Source organism: Vombatus ursinus, unplaced genomic scaffold (genome assembly GCF_900497805.2).
Source record: "Vombatus ursinus unplaced genomic scaffold, bare-nosed wombat genome assembly UNPS02014832.1, whole genome shotgun sequence".
NCBI lineage: Eukaryota > Metazoa > Chordata > Mammalia > Diprotodontia > Vombatidae > Vombatus > Vombatus ursinus.
Window position 1 is genome coordinate 39,710,166 of NW_020954610.1, and position 15,923 is coordinate 39,726,088.

A 15,923-nucleotide genomic window follows, 5' to 3' on the forward strand; every position below is an offset into this window, starting at 1 on the left:
GGTCGGGGTTAGTTCATTCCCCTGAGGGGGCTTCACCCTATATTATCCCATTCACTCCCTTATCTTGTTTACATATTTGTGTAAACAAATAAACCAAGAAATCAATTAATCAATAACCTAATCTCCCCCTGTCCTCTTTTCTTATCTATTCTGTGGGAACCAAACTGTTAGCATTCCTCACGTGTGTGTGTGTGTGTGTGTGTGTGTGTGTGTGTAATATGTTGTTCAGTCATTTTAGTTATGCCCAACTATTTGTGACTTTGTGTGGAGTTTTCTTGGTAAAGATACTAGAGTGGTTTGCTATTTCCTTCTCCAGTGGATTAAGGCAAACAGAAATTAAATGACTTGCCCAGGGTCACCCAGTTAGTGAGTGTCTGAGCCCAGATTTGAACTCAGATCTTTCTGAATCCAAGCCCAGCACTCTGTCCACTGAGCCACTTAGCTGCCTCCAAGGCAAACTGAGGTTAAGTGACTTACCCAGGGTCATTGTTGTTGAGTCATTTCAGTTTGTGTCTGACTCTTTGTGAAACCATTTGGGATTTTCTTGGCAAAGCTACTGGAGTGATTTGCCATTTCCTTCTCTAGCTCATTGTACAGATGAGGAAACTGAGGCAAACAGGTTATAAGTAACTTGCCCAGGGTCACACAGGTAGTGTCTAAGACTGGATTTGAACTCAAGTCTTCCTGACTCTAGGCCCAGCACTCTATCCACTGAGCCATCTAGCTGCCTCCTATCTCATTCAATAACAAATGTTTGATAAATACTTGTTGAATGACTGAATGAATGGTAATAATACTACAGATATCAATGGGTTGTTTTGAGGAAAATTCTTTGCAAAGCACTGAATGATTGTGAAATATACTCATTAATTTAGCATCAAAACAGTAAGAAGTGGAACAGTGGTTCAAAGGAATAGCAGGTTACAGGATCACTGGGTCATAGATTTAGATCTGGAAGGAAGCTTACAAGTCAACCTTTTTGATTTACAGATGAGAGAAATGAGGCCCAAAGGGATGAAAAGCCTGATCTTCCCAAGGTCACACAGTTTATTGTAAGTAGCAGAACTGGAATTTGAACTAAAGTCCTCTAATTCAGAATCCATTATTCTTTCTTTTGGGGGGTGGGGGAAAGCAATTGGGGTTAAGTGACTTGCCCAGGGTCATACAGCTAGTTAGTGTCTGAGGTTGGATTTGAACTCGGGTCCTCCTGACTCCAGTTCTCTACCCACTGTACCACCTAGCTGCCCCATTGTCCTTTCCATCACATCATGATACCTCCCAAGGAAGTTGCGTGGGTTTTTGTTTTTTAAATTATTGGAGATACCTAAGTATGTTTATAGCTTGAGGGGACAGTAGAGAGAAAATAAAGGTCTGAGAGAGTAAACAATGGATAGTCCTAGAGGAGATGGAAGGGAATGAGATTTAAGGCCAGATGTGGAAGAACTAGTAAAGTGGGGCATTTCTTCCTATGAGAGCAGAGTAGGAGAAAATGAATAAACAGATAAAGTTAGGGGAATTTTGAGATATTCTCACTACTTTCCAACTTCTTTCTCCTTTATACTTCCAAACTCCTTGCAAGAGCAGTATATACTTATTGCCCTAATTTTTTTTTTTTGCCATTAACTTAGTCTCTAAACTTTCTTTTATCTCTACCAATCCACTGAAACAGCCCCCTCAAAGAATGTCAGCTGTAGGAGCAAGGGCTGCATGAGGAAATCCTGCTGGTATGTAAGCCCTACACTGTTTCCTGCCCACTCTTGTCTACTCTAAATCTGACCTCAAAATGAGTTCAGGTAGTAAAATGATATTGTGTCTGCAAGGACAATTCAACTGTGTAACCCATTGATTTAGCATTTCTATAGCACATTAAAGTTTACGAAGTATTTTTTCTGATAGGAAGGTACCCATTTCATTATGTTCTTTGTACAGATGAGGAAACCAAGGGATGTTCAGAGAGTTTAAATAAACTTAATCAAGGTCACACAAGCTAGTGAACACTCAAGGACTCAAGTCCCCCATCTCTTAACTCAGGATAGTGCTCTTTCCATATCATGCTGGTTTTCAATAACACCTCTACAGTATTCCCAGTCCATTCATTGGAAACTCTTCATGGCCAATCAGCACAATGACTTGTGAAAGTCATAGTCTATTTGGAGGAGAGTCACTTTCCACAACTACATCATGGCAGGAGGCAGAGTTGTAACTCCAAGTGCTGCATCGGAAGTTATCACAAAGCCTTCCCCCTCATCAGGCCATTAATTGTGCAAATCTTGAAAAATTACTCAGCTTTGTCCTTTTGTCCCACCTCTACTAAGAGATGTCCTACCCAATTGATCACGAGGCCATTTTTTGCCCATTTTAATTTAAATACAAAGATTGTGTAGTAAGTTTGATTTATTCTCTGTCATAAGAATAATTAGTATTGATTAATTTATGAGTTGCTAATTAAGTATTGGTACTTAGCTCTAAAATAATGGAATGGAGGTACTATTTGGTAAGTTTCTAAGTTATACCTAAAATCATTTTATATTCCCTGGTTAATGTGAACTTTCTTTAGCTGATTTATGAGATAATTTATGTTTCCCTTAAAATATTTTTCTTTTTTTCCCTTTAAGGTATTTTTTAAAGTGTGGTGATTCAACTGGATGTGAGTCTAATCATTTAAATAAAAATGTTAACCCAGGGGAGGAACAAATATTCCCTCTAAACTTTTTAAGCTCTGTGAGCAGAAAGTTATGGCAGATAGGTATCAATTATAAATGCAAAACCTACATAGACTTTACTGCTGTAATTCCGCCAAATAAAATTAAGTTGACATATTTAATGATGCACATAAAGTATTATGTGGTATTTATATATAGTGAATTCAACATAAATGACAAATTGATATTACATTTACACAGCTAAATAAGCCATTAGTTTTTTCTTTCAATTTTATTACTTTAGTACCTATAAACAACATCAATATTAAGTTTTCTCTGACTCCATTTACAAATCAGTCTTTATTACACACAATGACACTTCCTCACTAACCCTGCCCTCCACTTCTTCCATTACCCAGGACAGATTCTTAGTCTCTCCACTGACATCCACATTTCCTTTTCCTCCCTACTCCCTATCCAGGACCAAAGAGACAAGGAGTGGGATCTTTTATGTAGCATGCCCAAATGATGGCATCAGACTTCAAAAATTGTCTTGTAGTAACTCTGCCTTCTTGAGAAAAGTCTTAATTACAAATGTATGTTTTCAATCAATCAATTTTTAAAATGTATATATATATATGTATGTATGTATGTATGTATGTATGTATATATACTTTTGTGAGGTCACACAGTTAGTAAGCGTCAAGTGTCTGACCTGCAACTGGATTTGAACTCAGGCCCTCTTAAGCCAGTGCCAGTGCTTTATCCACTGTGCCATCTAGCTGCCCCTCCATCAATCAATAAACACTTATTAAGTACCTACTATGTGCCAAGGAGAGGTGAAAGCCAATAGATTATGGTTGGATAAGTGGACTTAAGAATTCTTGAACATAGATGTGGTGCATTTGTGGATGGTGGCAAGATCAAGGATATGACCATTTTCATGTGTGACAGGTAGGGTGGAGCAGTAGGTCATGGGACATGAATAGGTTGAGGAACTAAGTAGTTATGGTGCTTGAGAGAGTCTCTATGTGTATGTTGAATCCTCTGGTATGAGGGCAGGAGTTGGGGAACAGAAAAAAATTGTGAGGGGAAGAGAAAAAAATCCTAGAGAAAAAAGGGGGATGACTTTGGAGTCTATAGACAATAGCTACCAGAATTTTGTTTGACTGGCAGATATGAATAGCATGAATCTCAAAGGAAGAGGGGTTACTGAGTGATGGAGGTAGGACAATGTGGAAGTAGCTAATGGGGGTCAAGGAGTAAAGATGGAGCTAGTTCTAGAAAGGGTGGGCCATGGAAGCTGTGTTGTTGGGGGGTGGAGGACAGCCAGGTTTCAATAAATGAATAGATGGAAGCAGTGGGAGAGGAAAAGACTCAAGATAAAGTGAAATTTGTTACCCATGGAACAGGCCTGCCAGAGGGCATAGTGGGCAGGCTGGGTGGTGTTTGGTTGTAGCTTTGGGATGGGAGGGTTGTGGGAGACAGGAATGAGGAATTAGGGGGTGGGGTTCTAAATGATGTTTTCTTTTACTGACAGAACAAAAATTATTTTGGTAAATAGATGTTTAGCTTTTTTGCTTGGAGGAATTCCTCAATCAGCAAAGAGAAGCCTCTATATAGTTTGCCCTGCCTAAATATAAATCTATGCATTCTATCTCACTTTTTCCCTTCCTTGGTTTAAGCACAGATCTATCTTGTTCCGTTAACCTCAACTTTTCCCTTCTCTGACCCACAGATACCAAGGATCCAAGCAAGACATGGTGGCTAGTGCCATCACCATTCCCCTTGTCCTCATCCCAGTGTTTTTCTTATTTCTCAGTCTCAGCATTATGATTATAGGAGAAGGTATCTGGAGCAACTGAACTTCAGAGTCCATTCTCTTCTATCTCCACTTGACCCCTCTCCCAATTTAGCTTATTTAGGGAGGCATAAGTGAATAAATTTCTTTTGTTTTAATTTAATTTTATTTCAAGTCTTGAATACTAGCCCTCCTCCCTCCCCTTCAAGTAGGCAAAAAAACCAAATCCATTACAAATATGTTTAGTCATGCAAAATAAATTTTTGAAAGAGAGAAAAGAAGAAGCAGAAGCATAAGAAATAATCATAACAATAACAATAATACTAATAATAGTGCTTCAGTCTGCACTCTGAGTCCCTCAGCTCTCTATCAGGAGCATGTTTCATCATAAATCCTTTGGAATTGTTATTGGTCATGTGCTGATCAGAGTTACTCTCTTTCAAAGTTGATTATCTTTACAATATTGTTACTGTATAAATTGTTCTTCTGGTACTGCTCACTTTATTTTGCATCAGTTCATATAAGTCTTTCCAGGTTTTTCTGAAACCATGTCCTTGGATGGTTTCTTGGATTTCTTTCTATGAAAACTGACTATTCATATCCTTTAACCATTTATTGTTTGGGGAATGGCTCTTATTCTTGCTTTTATCAGAGAAACTTGCTGCAAAGATTTCCCCCCACATATCCCAGTTTCCTGCTCTTTTAATTTTATCTGTATTGATTATTTTAGTGTAAAAAATTTTAATTTATGTAATAAAAATTATCTATTTTATCTGCTGAATTCCCCTCCCCCATCTTGAACTTTCTCTTTCTATAGATCTGATAAATAAATTCTTCCATGTCCCACTAATTTTCCTTATATCACTTTTGTCTAAATCATGTACCCATTTTGAGCTTATCTTGGCATAAAGTGTGAGATGATACTGTATGCCTAATTACTGCCAAACTACTTCCCAGTTTTCCTAAGGTTTTGTCAAATAGTGAGTTCATGCCCCAATAGCTGGAATCTTTGAGTTTATCAAACACCAAGTTATTGTTCTTTTGTATATTATGTATCTAATCTGTTCCACTAATCAGCATCTGTGTTTCCTACCCAGTACCCAATTGTTCTGGTGATTACCAAAGTTTCATAGTATTTTTTGAGATCTGGTACAAGGGCCTCTTCCTGCTCACTTTTTAAAATTGATTTCCTTGATATCCTTGACCTTTTGTCTTCCAAATGAATTATTTTTTTCTAGCTCTATAAGTAATGCTTTGGTAGTTCGACTGGTATGGCAATGAATAAATTAATTTAGGGGGTATTATAATTTTTATTAAATTGGCTCAGTCTACCCCTGAGTAATTAATATTTCTCCAATTATTCAGCTGTCTTTGTGAAGAGAATTTTGTAATTGTGTCCATATCTTGGCAGATAGTCCCAAATATTTTATACTTTACATAGTCATTTTAAGTAGAATTTCTCCATCTCCTCCTGTTGAGTTTTGTCAGTATCTTGCAATTTTACTTAAGTTGTGTTTTGATTAGTTTTTTAGGTGACTCTAAGGTTGTCCAAGTGAACCATCATATAATCTGCAAAAAGTGATAGTTTTGTTTTTTCTTTGCCTAAGCTCATTCCTTTAATTTCTTTTTCTTGTCTCATTGTTAGATTTAACATATTAAGTATGATTTTGAATGGTAGTGGTGATAATTAACATCCTTGTTTCACCTTTGATTTTATTGGAAAGGCTTCTAGGTTATCTCCATTACAGTTGTTAGCTTTGTTTTAAATAAATACTACTTACCATTTTAAGGAAAACTTCATTTATTCCTGTTTTCTAAAATTTTATTTAAAAGGAATTGGGTATTGTATTTTGTCAAAAGCTTTTTCAGCATCACTTGAAATAATAAGCATTTAATGTTTACTTTTGATGATTTTGTCATTGATATGCCAATAATGTTGATAGTATTCCTAAAAGTGAACTAGTCCTTCATTCTTGTTATAAATTCAGCCTAATCAAAATGTATGATCTTTGTGATATATTGCTATATTCTCCTTGCTAGTATTTAATTTTTTTGCATCAACATTCATTAAGGAAATTGGTTTATAGTTTTTTTCCTCCATTTTGACTCACTCTGATTTAGGTATCAGGCCATATTTGTGTCAAAGAAAGAATTTAATAGCACCCCTTTTTTTAAACCTATTTTTCCATACAGTTTATATAGTATTAGAATTAATTGTTCTTTAAATATTTGGTAGAATTTGCTTGTAAATCCATCTGGTCCTGTATTTTTTGGCTTGTTCATTTAAGACTTGTTCAATTTCTTTTTCTAAGATAGGGTTATTTAAGTATTCTATGTCCTCTTTTGTTAAACTGGGCAATTTCTAATTTTTTTTGTAAATATTCATCCATTTAATTTATGGTCAGTTTTATAGGCATATTGTTGGGCAAAATGGCTTCTAATATTTGCTTTAATCTCTTCATTAGTTGTGAATTGACTTTTTTCACTTTTAATAGATTTCATTTTCTTTTAAAAAACTGAACTGGCCAATGGTTTATCTGTATTACATGCTCAATTTTCATGAAGGTGCCATGCATACCCTGAGACATAAGTATACTCCTTTGTATCCCATTTAGTATTTTCCAGTGCTCTATCTTATCAAAATTTTCTAAAATTCTATTCATTTCCTTAATTTCTTTCTTGTTTATTTTGTGATTAGATTTATTGAGGTCTTAAAGGGGGTAAATTTGGGTCCCCAGGATTATACTTTTACTATTTACTTCTGTAATGCATTTAACTTCTCCTTTAAGAATTCAGATACTATACCATTTGGTACATATGTTCAGTATTAATATAGTGCTTTATGCTTATCTCATATTGACTCTCACAACAACTCTGAGAGGTAGGTACTATTATCCCCATTTAACTGAGGAAACTGAGGAAACTGAGGAGTCACCTAGCTGCTGCTAGCCATCTGTGATACTTTTTACCAAAATGTAGTATCTTTGTTTCTCTCTTTTACTTAGGTCTATTTTTGTATTTACTTTGTCTAAGATCATACTTGTTACCATAATATGCATAATGGTCAATATTGTAATGTTATATGCATACTAATATTACCAAACTATACATAATAGATTCTGCTCTAGCCCCTTATTTTAATTTTCTGTATCTTTCCATTTCAAGTGTTTTTTGTAAACAACATATTCTTGAATTCTAATTTCTAATCCATTTTGCTATCCTCATCCTTTTTATGGGTGCATTTATACCATTCAAATTCAGTTATGATTGCTATGTATTTCCTCCATTCTCTTCTTATACTTTGCTTTCACTTTTTTTCCCTATCTCCTCTTTGAGTCTGCTTTTGCTTCTTACCACTGCCTTCCTTAACCCACTCTCTCTCATCCCCCTTCTCTTAACTCTTTCCCCCTCTTACTTCTCTGTTGGATAAGATGAATTTGGTATCTAATTGCATATGTATATTTTTTCCTCCCTCAACCACTTCAGATGAGTGTTGCCTGTTCCCCCACCCACTGCCCGATCCATTGTGTTCCTTGTATGCCCCATTTATGTGAGATAATTTTCTTCATTCTTCTTCATTCCCCCTTCTCTCAGTGAATTTCTCTTCACCACTCTTCCATTCTTCTTTTTGAGATCATTCAAAACAAAATAGAATCATATCCAGGGCCTTAAGACTTCTGGTGATGATAAAGTTTGGGCATGGGGGTGGAGTTATGTACTTATTCCCCATACGAATGTAAATAGTTTAATCTTGTTTAGTTCCTTTTGATTCCTCACGTATACCTTTTTAGGCTTCTTTTGAGTCCTATGTTGGATGTCAGATTTTCTACTCAGTTCTGGTCTCTTCATCAGGAATGCTTCAAAGTTCTCTACTTTACCATAGGAGTATACTCAGTTTTTTTTTAATAGGTTGTTCTAGTTGTAATTGTAGATGCTCTGCGTTCTGAAATATATTCCAAGCCTTTCTTTTCTTTATAGTGATGGCTGCCAAATCTTGTATGATCCCAACTGTGGCTCTGTGGTACTTGAATTCTTTCTATCTGCCTGCAGTATTTTTAACTTGACCTGTGAGCTCTGGTTCATTTTTGTGGTTCTTTCAAGAAATGACCAGTGGATTCTTTCAGTTTGTACTGTGCTCTCTGGTTCTAAGATACCTTGACAGTTTTCTTTGGTCAATTCTAATTTTTCAATGAGTTTTATTCTTTAGTAAGATTTTTGTACTTCTTTTTACCAAGGTCAAGATGTTAATTCTCTTTTCATATCTTTCTTGTTTACATAGCTCTCACATCTCCCATTCTTTCCTCTGATATTCTCATTTGGTTTTTTGACTTTCTGTTGTTGTTGTTCTTTTCAAAAGCTTTTTAACTTCTAGGCATTTTTGCTGGGCTTGTGTCTCATTTGCATTTTTCCTTGATGTTTTGATTGTAGATATTTCAGGTTGTCTTTTTCTATTTCTCTGTCTTGAGCTTCCCTGTCACCATCAGCTCTTTGTGGTCAGACTTTTGTTGTTGTTTACTCATTCTTCCAGCCTAATTCTTGACTTTGGACTTTGTTAGTGGTAGGCTTTACATTTCTGGGGGGAGGGAGAGATATCTGGTCTGAGCTTTGGTCTCCTCATGTCCTTCTGCTGCTTTCACAATTCAGGCTGGTGGGGTCTGCAAGCTTTCAAAGTCATATAATCTGGTCTGTTCACTGTCCTCTTGTTCTGAGCTCTGCAAGTTCCTGACTCAGACTTAGGTGTATTGGATTGAGCATAGATGAGCTTCCTATGACTGGACTCAGTCATTGTTAGACCACTGGGAAGTCCTGCAGGTTCAATGTGACTTAACTGTTGACTCATCTTTGGTCTGGGTCTTTTTTCCTCTTTTTCACACTGTAGGCTTATATGTTGGGCTAAGGGCTAGAACCAAGTCAACACTCTGTTTCTGGACTCAGAACCACCCAGCTAAGTTTCTGTCACTTGTTCCATGCTCAGTAGTCAGCTAGGGTGGACCCAGGCTGCCTCCTTAAGACCACTCTTCTCTATCCTAAATCTAGCCAGGAACTGGGAGATGAGTGATAAAAATACCATATGGCACTATTTTCTTCATTCAGTGCTAGTTCAGGAATCCCTTGGATCTCTTCTTGACCCAACGCTTTCTGCCCCGAGTGCTCTTTCTCAGTCTGCTTTTCACCTCCAGAAATTAGAATGCTCCTGGCCAGCCCCCCTCCCCCCCCCCCGTGTTGGCAGGCATATTTGTCTTCTTAAGCTGCCTTGGGCTACAAAAATGACTCACTTTTTCTTCGGTTTTCTGATTAGAATTCAGTCTGCTCTGTTTTCTAAGTTGTGGTGGTAGTGTGCTGAGCAAACTAATCTTCCTCTCACTCTACCATCTTCATTCTACCCCATAATTTCAAATTTGATCAAAACAGAAAGGTGGCATGGTATAGTCAAAAGAATGCCAGACTTAGAGGCAGGAGATCTGGATTTGAATCACAGCTCTGCAACTTCCTTTTTGATCTTGAGCAAGTTAAATCACATCTCTTTGGCACCTAGATAGGCACAGTGGATAGAGTGCTGAGTCTGGGCTCAGAAAGACTTGATTCAAATCCAGCCTTACCTTAGAGTCCTCATTTGTAAACTGGGGATAATAATACCCCCTACCTCATAGGCCTGTTGTGAGGATCAAATGAGATAACATTAGTAAAGTGCCTAGCACATAATAGACATTTAATAAATCCTTGTTCCCTTCCTGTTTTTCCCCATCTAAAAGATGGGGGGAGGGGTGTTTCCAATACTATTAATAAGGTCTCTTTTAGCTTTAATGACCACTTGAAGAATGATATAATGTGCATCAATTTAGCAAATGAGCCAAGACATATCTTCCTCTTTTTCTTCTTTTCCAAATGCCGTGTTTTTTGAATCACATGGCATATATCAAGTTACCAAGTTTATACTCTGGGTAGATTTTTAACTCTAAGAAATGCAAACACACTGAACCATTACAATTACTGCTCTTTATTCAGTTAAAACACATACAGCCTTCATTGTCAACACATATATGTGCATATGTATATATGTACATATATACATATGCACATATATTTATATACATATATTAAACAAAGCACAATGAGAAGTGCTTTTCTAGAATATTTATTTGATTCTGTGGAATACAAGGTTAAAAACCATAACGAACTGAATTTCTACATCATCTTTTTGGTCTTCAAGCTTCTCAGTAGTATAGCCACACTACCAAGGACACCTTATATATCTATATATCTATATATATAGATATATAGATATATAGATATATGTATATTATATACACATACAAGCACACATGCAAAGAACCAGGACTTGTGGAAAATACTACATAGGTAAAAACCCTGGCAATGAGATGCCATGCAGGAGAAGCTCTAGCTATGAACACATACAAAAATTAGTCAAAATACTCTTTAGTCATTATGGCTTTGCATAATTATTGGAAGAAAATTTAGGACATTTCTTGTTAAAGGCACTTTGAGAGCAATAACAAAATACTTCTTTGAACTTAATTTCATCCAAGTGTTCTTATTCCTTTTCTGCCTATACTGGTACAATCTTCTAAAGGCAGCTGTAATGAAGAAAAATAGTTAATATTTTAATATGAATATTAAAAATATGAAAACAAATTAATACACCTCTTGAAATAGCTTTTGGTCCATGTGAAACAAGAAACAGCATTGGGACAGTAGTGTTTCACTTAACAAACAACAAAACCCCAACCCATTCACAAAAATGATGCGCTCTAGTTCCTGTGTGTGGATTTGTCTTGAACTATGGACCTCCCTCCACACCCCCGCCCCACTCCATTCCAAAAAAAATATAATTTTAAGCCCCACCAGATCTTCAAAGTCTGTTTTAACTGAAAAAAATTGCCATCACTATGATTTACTAGGAGTGCTATTTTGATGTGGTGACAGGAACACTCAGAATGCAGTAAAATCTATAATTCAGTATCCCGGTATCTGGCTGGTTGTCCGTAATATCCACGCTTGGAATGTTCTGACAACTGCTGGCGGTATTCTTCTTCTTCAATGTCACTGCTGTGACTTCCCCTAGAATCTTGGTACAGTCTTGAAGGTGGTTTCTGAGGCTCAGGGGGTCTGGAACTAGTAAGTTAAGTATTATCAGTTACATAACCCAAGCATTTCTTCTCACTTTAAATCAAGGGCTCTTAACCATTTTGGGGATTGTTGGTGGTGGTGGTGAAGCCTATGGGCCATTTCTTAGACTAATATTTATTGCATATATTCTTAATTGAAGGAGGTGCTAAATTTCAGTTAGAGATTAGTGAAACTAAAGGCATAATTTTTTTCCCATCTAAATTCATGGTGGTCTGTGGACCCTAGGTTAAATGGTTTAAATGATGGTGGTGGTATAACAAGGAATAGTGAAACAATATGAGGAAAACTATGTTAAATTCATTTCTGTAAAGGGTGGCAAAGCTAATATTTTTTCCTGAACAAATAAGGAATTCTTTCTGCTCCTACCCAAGATGAACATGATAAAAACAGCCAAATTCACAGCCCTTTGGGGAAGGAGGTAACTAAAGCATTGACTCATATAAGTTTTGCTTTCATTTAGGTGAATTAGGGTTCTGACTTTATTTCCTGTGACAAGTTTGCCTGCCATGGGATGTACAGATCTGATTCACAGCAGGGTAGATGATCTGCCAGTTTCAATTCCCCATATCGGTGTACCCCTTCATTGAGAATGATGATTCAAATGAGTGTGCTACACATTCCCCTCCCCCCCTCTATTAGTAAGGAGGAAACTTCCATTTATTTTTATACAACTGTAAATCTAAACTCTAGCATCTATATGGGCACACTCATAATAAGGAAATTTGATTCCCTCCCCCCCTTTCTAAGAACTAGGAAACAATCTAGCATACAGTTGGCTATGATGTAAAACATTACTGTAATTCCCAGTACTTAAAAGTACTTTACAAACACTGGTCCACTGAGTTTTATAACTCCCTTGAGGCAAACATTTAGCAAATGAATCCCGAATTTTATTTATTTCTTTAAAAATTTTTTTTTTTTTTTTGCCTAGGCAATGGGGTTAAGTGACTTGCCCAGGGTCACACGGCTAGTAAGTGCTATGTGTCTGAGGTCGGATTTGAACTCAGGTCCTCCTGACTCCAGGGCCAGTGCTATATCCACTGTGGCATGTAGCTGCCCTGTGAGTCCCTAATTTTACAGGTGACCGAATAGAGATATCAAAAGGGTTAAAAGGTGAAATCATAGAAGAAAATCCTGCAAAAATCAATTTTAGGACCCATGAGTTCTTTTGTCATTACGCTATTCCTTCCATTGCCATTCAAATATGATTTCTTTCAAATAATCCAATAGCTCGTTTAACATTTCAGTTGTCTCACTGGGAAATGAATGGATTTTGAGTATATTCACAGAAACATTGGACATCTCCCTCAAACATTTTTTTTATTTTAGTCAGGAAATTAGTTGACTTTGAAAATAAACCTCCTGGGCTTCTCTGGTATTTAGAGGAACAGCAGAAACAAGAAACTTAATGAGCTTAATGAGCTCTAATAAATCTTTAGGGCAGACAACATAGCTTCAGAGAATGACAAACATTAAATCTGTAAACTTTGGCTCCTAACAACATCACAGTCAGACAGTTAAGACTTAAGGAAGACTAGACCTGCCCCTTACCTTGTGACCTGGGATGAGCTGGGATCTGGTTTTGGTGCTTTGATGGGGACAGCATAGATGTCAGGATGCTTCTGAGCAATTTCAATCTGTGATGAAAGATGAAGAAGATAGAAAATTGGCCAGTGGATCTCAAGGGAGCTGAGGCTTTTCTTCTTTCCTTCCTGCTTCCCTGACCCAGAGCAACCATACTAGAAGAGTGTTCGAAATTGATATCTGACAGGAGGGAGTCCTGTTATTAATTTCTAGGAAAAGAGGAAAAGTAGATGGGGCTATCTCATACTTTTCATGGGTGGGTTATATCCAGTGACATATCCAAATGTGAAAGATACCCATAAGCATTCATGCTTATCTGTGACAGACTTGACTGATAATGACAGATATATCTGCTGGGCAAAAGAAGCCCACAAGACTTTTTATTTAACAGTAAGAAAAATTGTTATTTTCAGTAACAAAGTTTTTTGAAGCAGTTCAAACTTCAAACATTCAACAATGTAAATTTATCTTTAGAGAAAACAATTTTTCACCCCATCTACAACATTCAAATGGAAACCAATATGCTAACATGCACAATTTACTCAAATGATCCTATATTTCACACAACAAATAAATAAAATAGCCCAGGCAGGTTTCATTTTTTAAAATATATTTTACCCTAGCATTCTGTGCTTCTTGGAGTTCTTGTATTCTCTGTATCCTTGCCTTGTGATCCATTTTCTCAAATATTTTAACTTTGCCCAGAACTGACTTTGGAGCATTTTCTGTTTCTTCCCCATTTCCTTCATCTTCCTCATTTTCTTGGGAAGAGAAAGTAGTTGCAGAAGGCTTCAATATAGAACGTCCAAAGGCAGGTTTTAGAGGAACAGGTGGAGCATATGTTTTAGTGGCTGCCCCAGGAATTTCATTACTGGCAGTAACAGAGTTGTTTGGTTTGTATTCATAGGACTTGGGAATGTCATAGGGTTCATCTTTGTTTTGGTATTTGGCCTGCAGATAGCAAAAACATATTTAGCTCGAGTTTTTATCATAGGGTCATGGGTCTAGCACTTCAAGAAACCACAGAATTTCTTTAGCCTAAACCCCTCATTTTAGATAAGGAAACTGAACCCCAGGGAAGTTAAAGATGATTTGCCCAATGCCATACAGATAGTTAAGAGTTAAGAGGTAAAAATTTAAATCCAGGTCATAGGATCAAAAATTGAGCTGAAAGGGGCCTTAGAAGGCCAGGTAATCAAACATTTTTATTTTACAGAGAAGGAAACAGAGGCTTAGAGAGGTTATGAAATTTGCCAAAGGTGCATATCTAGTAAGTAGAAAACTCTCAGGATTTGAACCTAGGTCCTCTAACTTCACATCTTGATTCTAGCATCAGTGATCTTTCCAATGGAACATGCTACTCTTCAGATTACTTTATCTTAAATATGTGGGTTAGTATACTCTTGGTAACCATTTCTGTAGACACCCTGTTTTAAATGGTATTCCAAAATAGGAAGGTAAATGAGCAATGGTTAGCATATCCCTTTCTTTCCTTTGAGGGTAATCCCACCAACATTTCAAAGAAAACCAAACTGGACCAGATGTCCAAGTCTAGATGCAAACTGTAAGACTAATCCTAGAACTGATGGTAGGATATTAGGGTGCCAGACTACCTGTTTCAATCAATTTGATTTCAGATCAACCTATAGGTTTTAACAACAGCATGTTAAATAAGTCCTTAATGCTTTTGACCAAGGCAAAAATTTTCTCACTTCTTTCCCATATTCTAAAAATACCAAAGTATTGAGTTAAAGGAAATATTTTATTAGAATGAAAATAAGGTGTTTATGAAAAAGTTTTGATTTGTGGTTGGAGAGGAATCACGATATAAATCTATATTGCCTTGCATTTATTCTGTGCCCCTCTATATTCCATATGTTAGTTTGGGTACAGACTCTTACAATCAAAAAGAATTTTCTGAGAATAGCCAACTCCCAAAATGTGGACAGAGAGCTGTCATTTGCTAGAAAGAAAAATGCAGATAGTTAGAGATTAATTCCAAGCTTCCAATACTTCTAACAATTGTTTAAAAGATTAAAGGTCCAATATTTCCTTTCTTAAAAGTGTCTTTCATTCTCATGCTTTTCATTCCCTAATGTTGGATTCCCTATGGGCTAAAATAAAAATAATAAGACCTAATATTTATATAGTGTTTTAAGGTTTACATAATATTATATAAAAATATACACATACACAGTGATTATATTTAATGCGTTATTTACATAATAGAGGGCAGGTAGGTGGTCCAGCAAATAGAGAGCTTTCCCTGGAGTCAAAAAGACCTGAGTTTAAATCTAACCTTAGACACTTACTAGCTGTGTGACCCTCAGCAAGTCACTTAACCTTGTTTGTCTCAGTTTCCTCATCTATAAAATGCGCTGGAGATGGAAATGGCAAACCACTCCAGTATCTTTGCCAAGAAAACTCCAAATTGGGTCACAAAGACTCAGACATGACTGAAAAATTACTAAATAATAACCACATATGATAAAAAAATCTCACTTGAGACTTACAGTAATATTCTACTTTCTATAGGCATTATTATTTCTATTTTTCAGCTAAAAAACAGTTGAGGTGGGATTTGTAACACAGGCCTTCCCAATTCAAAGTCTAGGACTCAATCCAATATGTTAAACTTCATCTTATTCTTAGGGAAAAGCAGGTTTTTTATTCTTCTTATAGGACTTGTGGCTGAGATTAGGGTGCCATTTTGGAAAAAAAAGTTTCTTTTCTTTCCCATCAACATA

The 15,923-nt window shown here is 36.5% G+C and overlaps 1 protein-coding gene across 6 annotated transcripts in view; it reads right to left on the minus strand.

Moving 5' to 3' along the window:
* Positions 1-10,563: 10,563 nt before the first annotated feature.
* TJP2 (tight junction protein 2) overlaps positions 10,564-15,923 on the minus strand; it is a 156,486-nt gene continuing 151,126 nt past the window's right edge. For 3 of the 6 annotated variants that reach the window (XM_027839260.1, XM_027839262.1, XM_027839257.1), the window contains exons 21-23: positions 13,795-14,127; positions 13,144-13,229; positions 10,564-11,577 (exon numbers count right to left, since the gene is read on the minus strand). In XM_027839260.1, coding sequence (XP_027695061.1) covers positions 11,412-11,577; positions 13,144-13,229; positions 13,795-14,127 — 585 coding nt within the window. In that variant the 3' untranslated portion in view covers positions 10,564-11,411. The remainder of the gene's footprint in view (positions 11,578-13,143; positions 13,230-13,794; positions 14,128-15,923) is intronic. The other 3 variants (XM_027839259.1, XM_027839258.1, XR_003567069.1) reach the window with 2 other exon arrangements.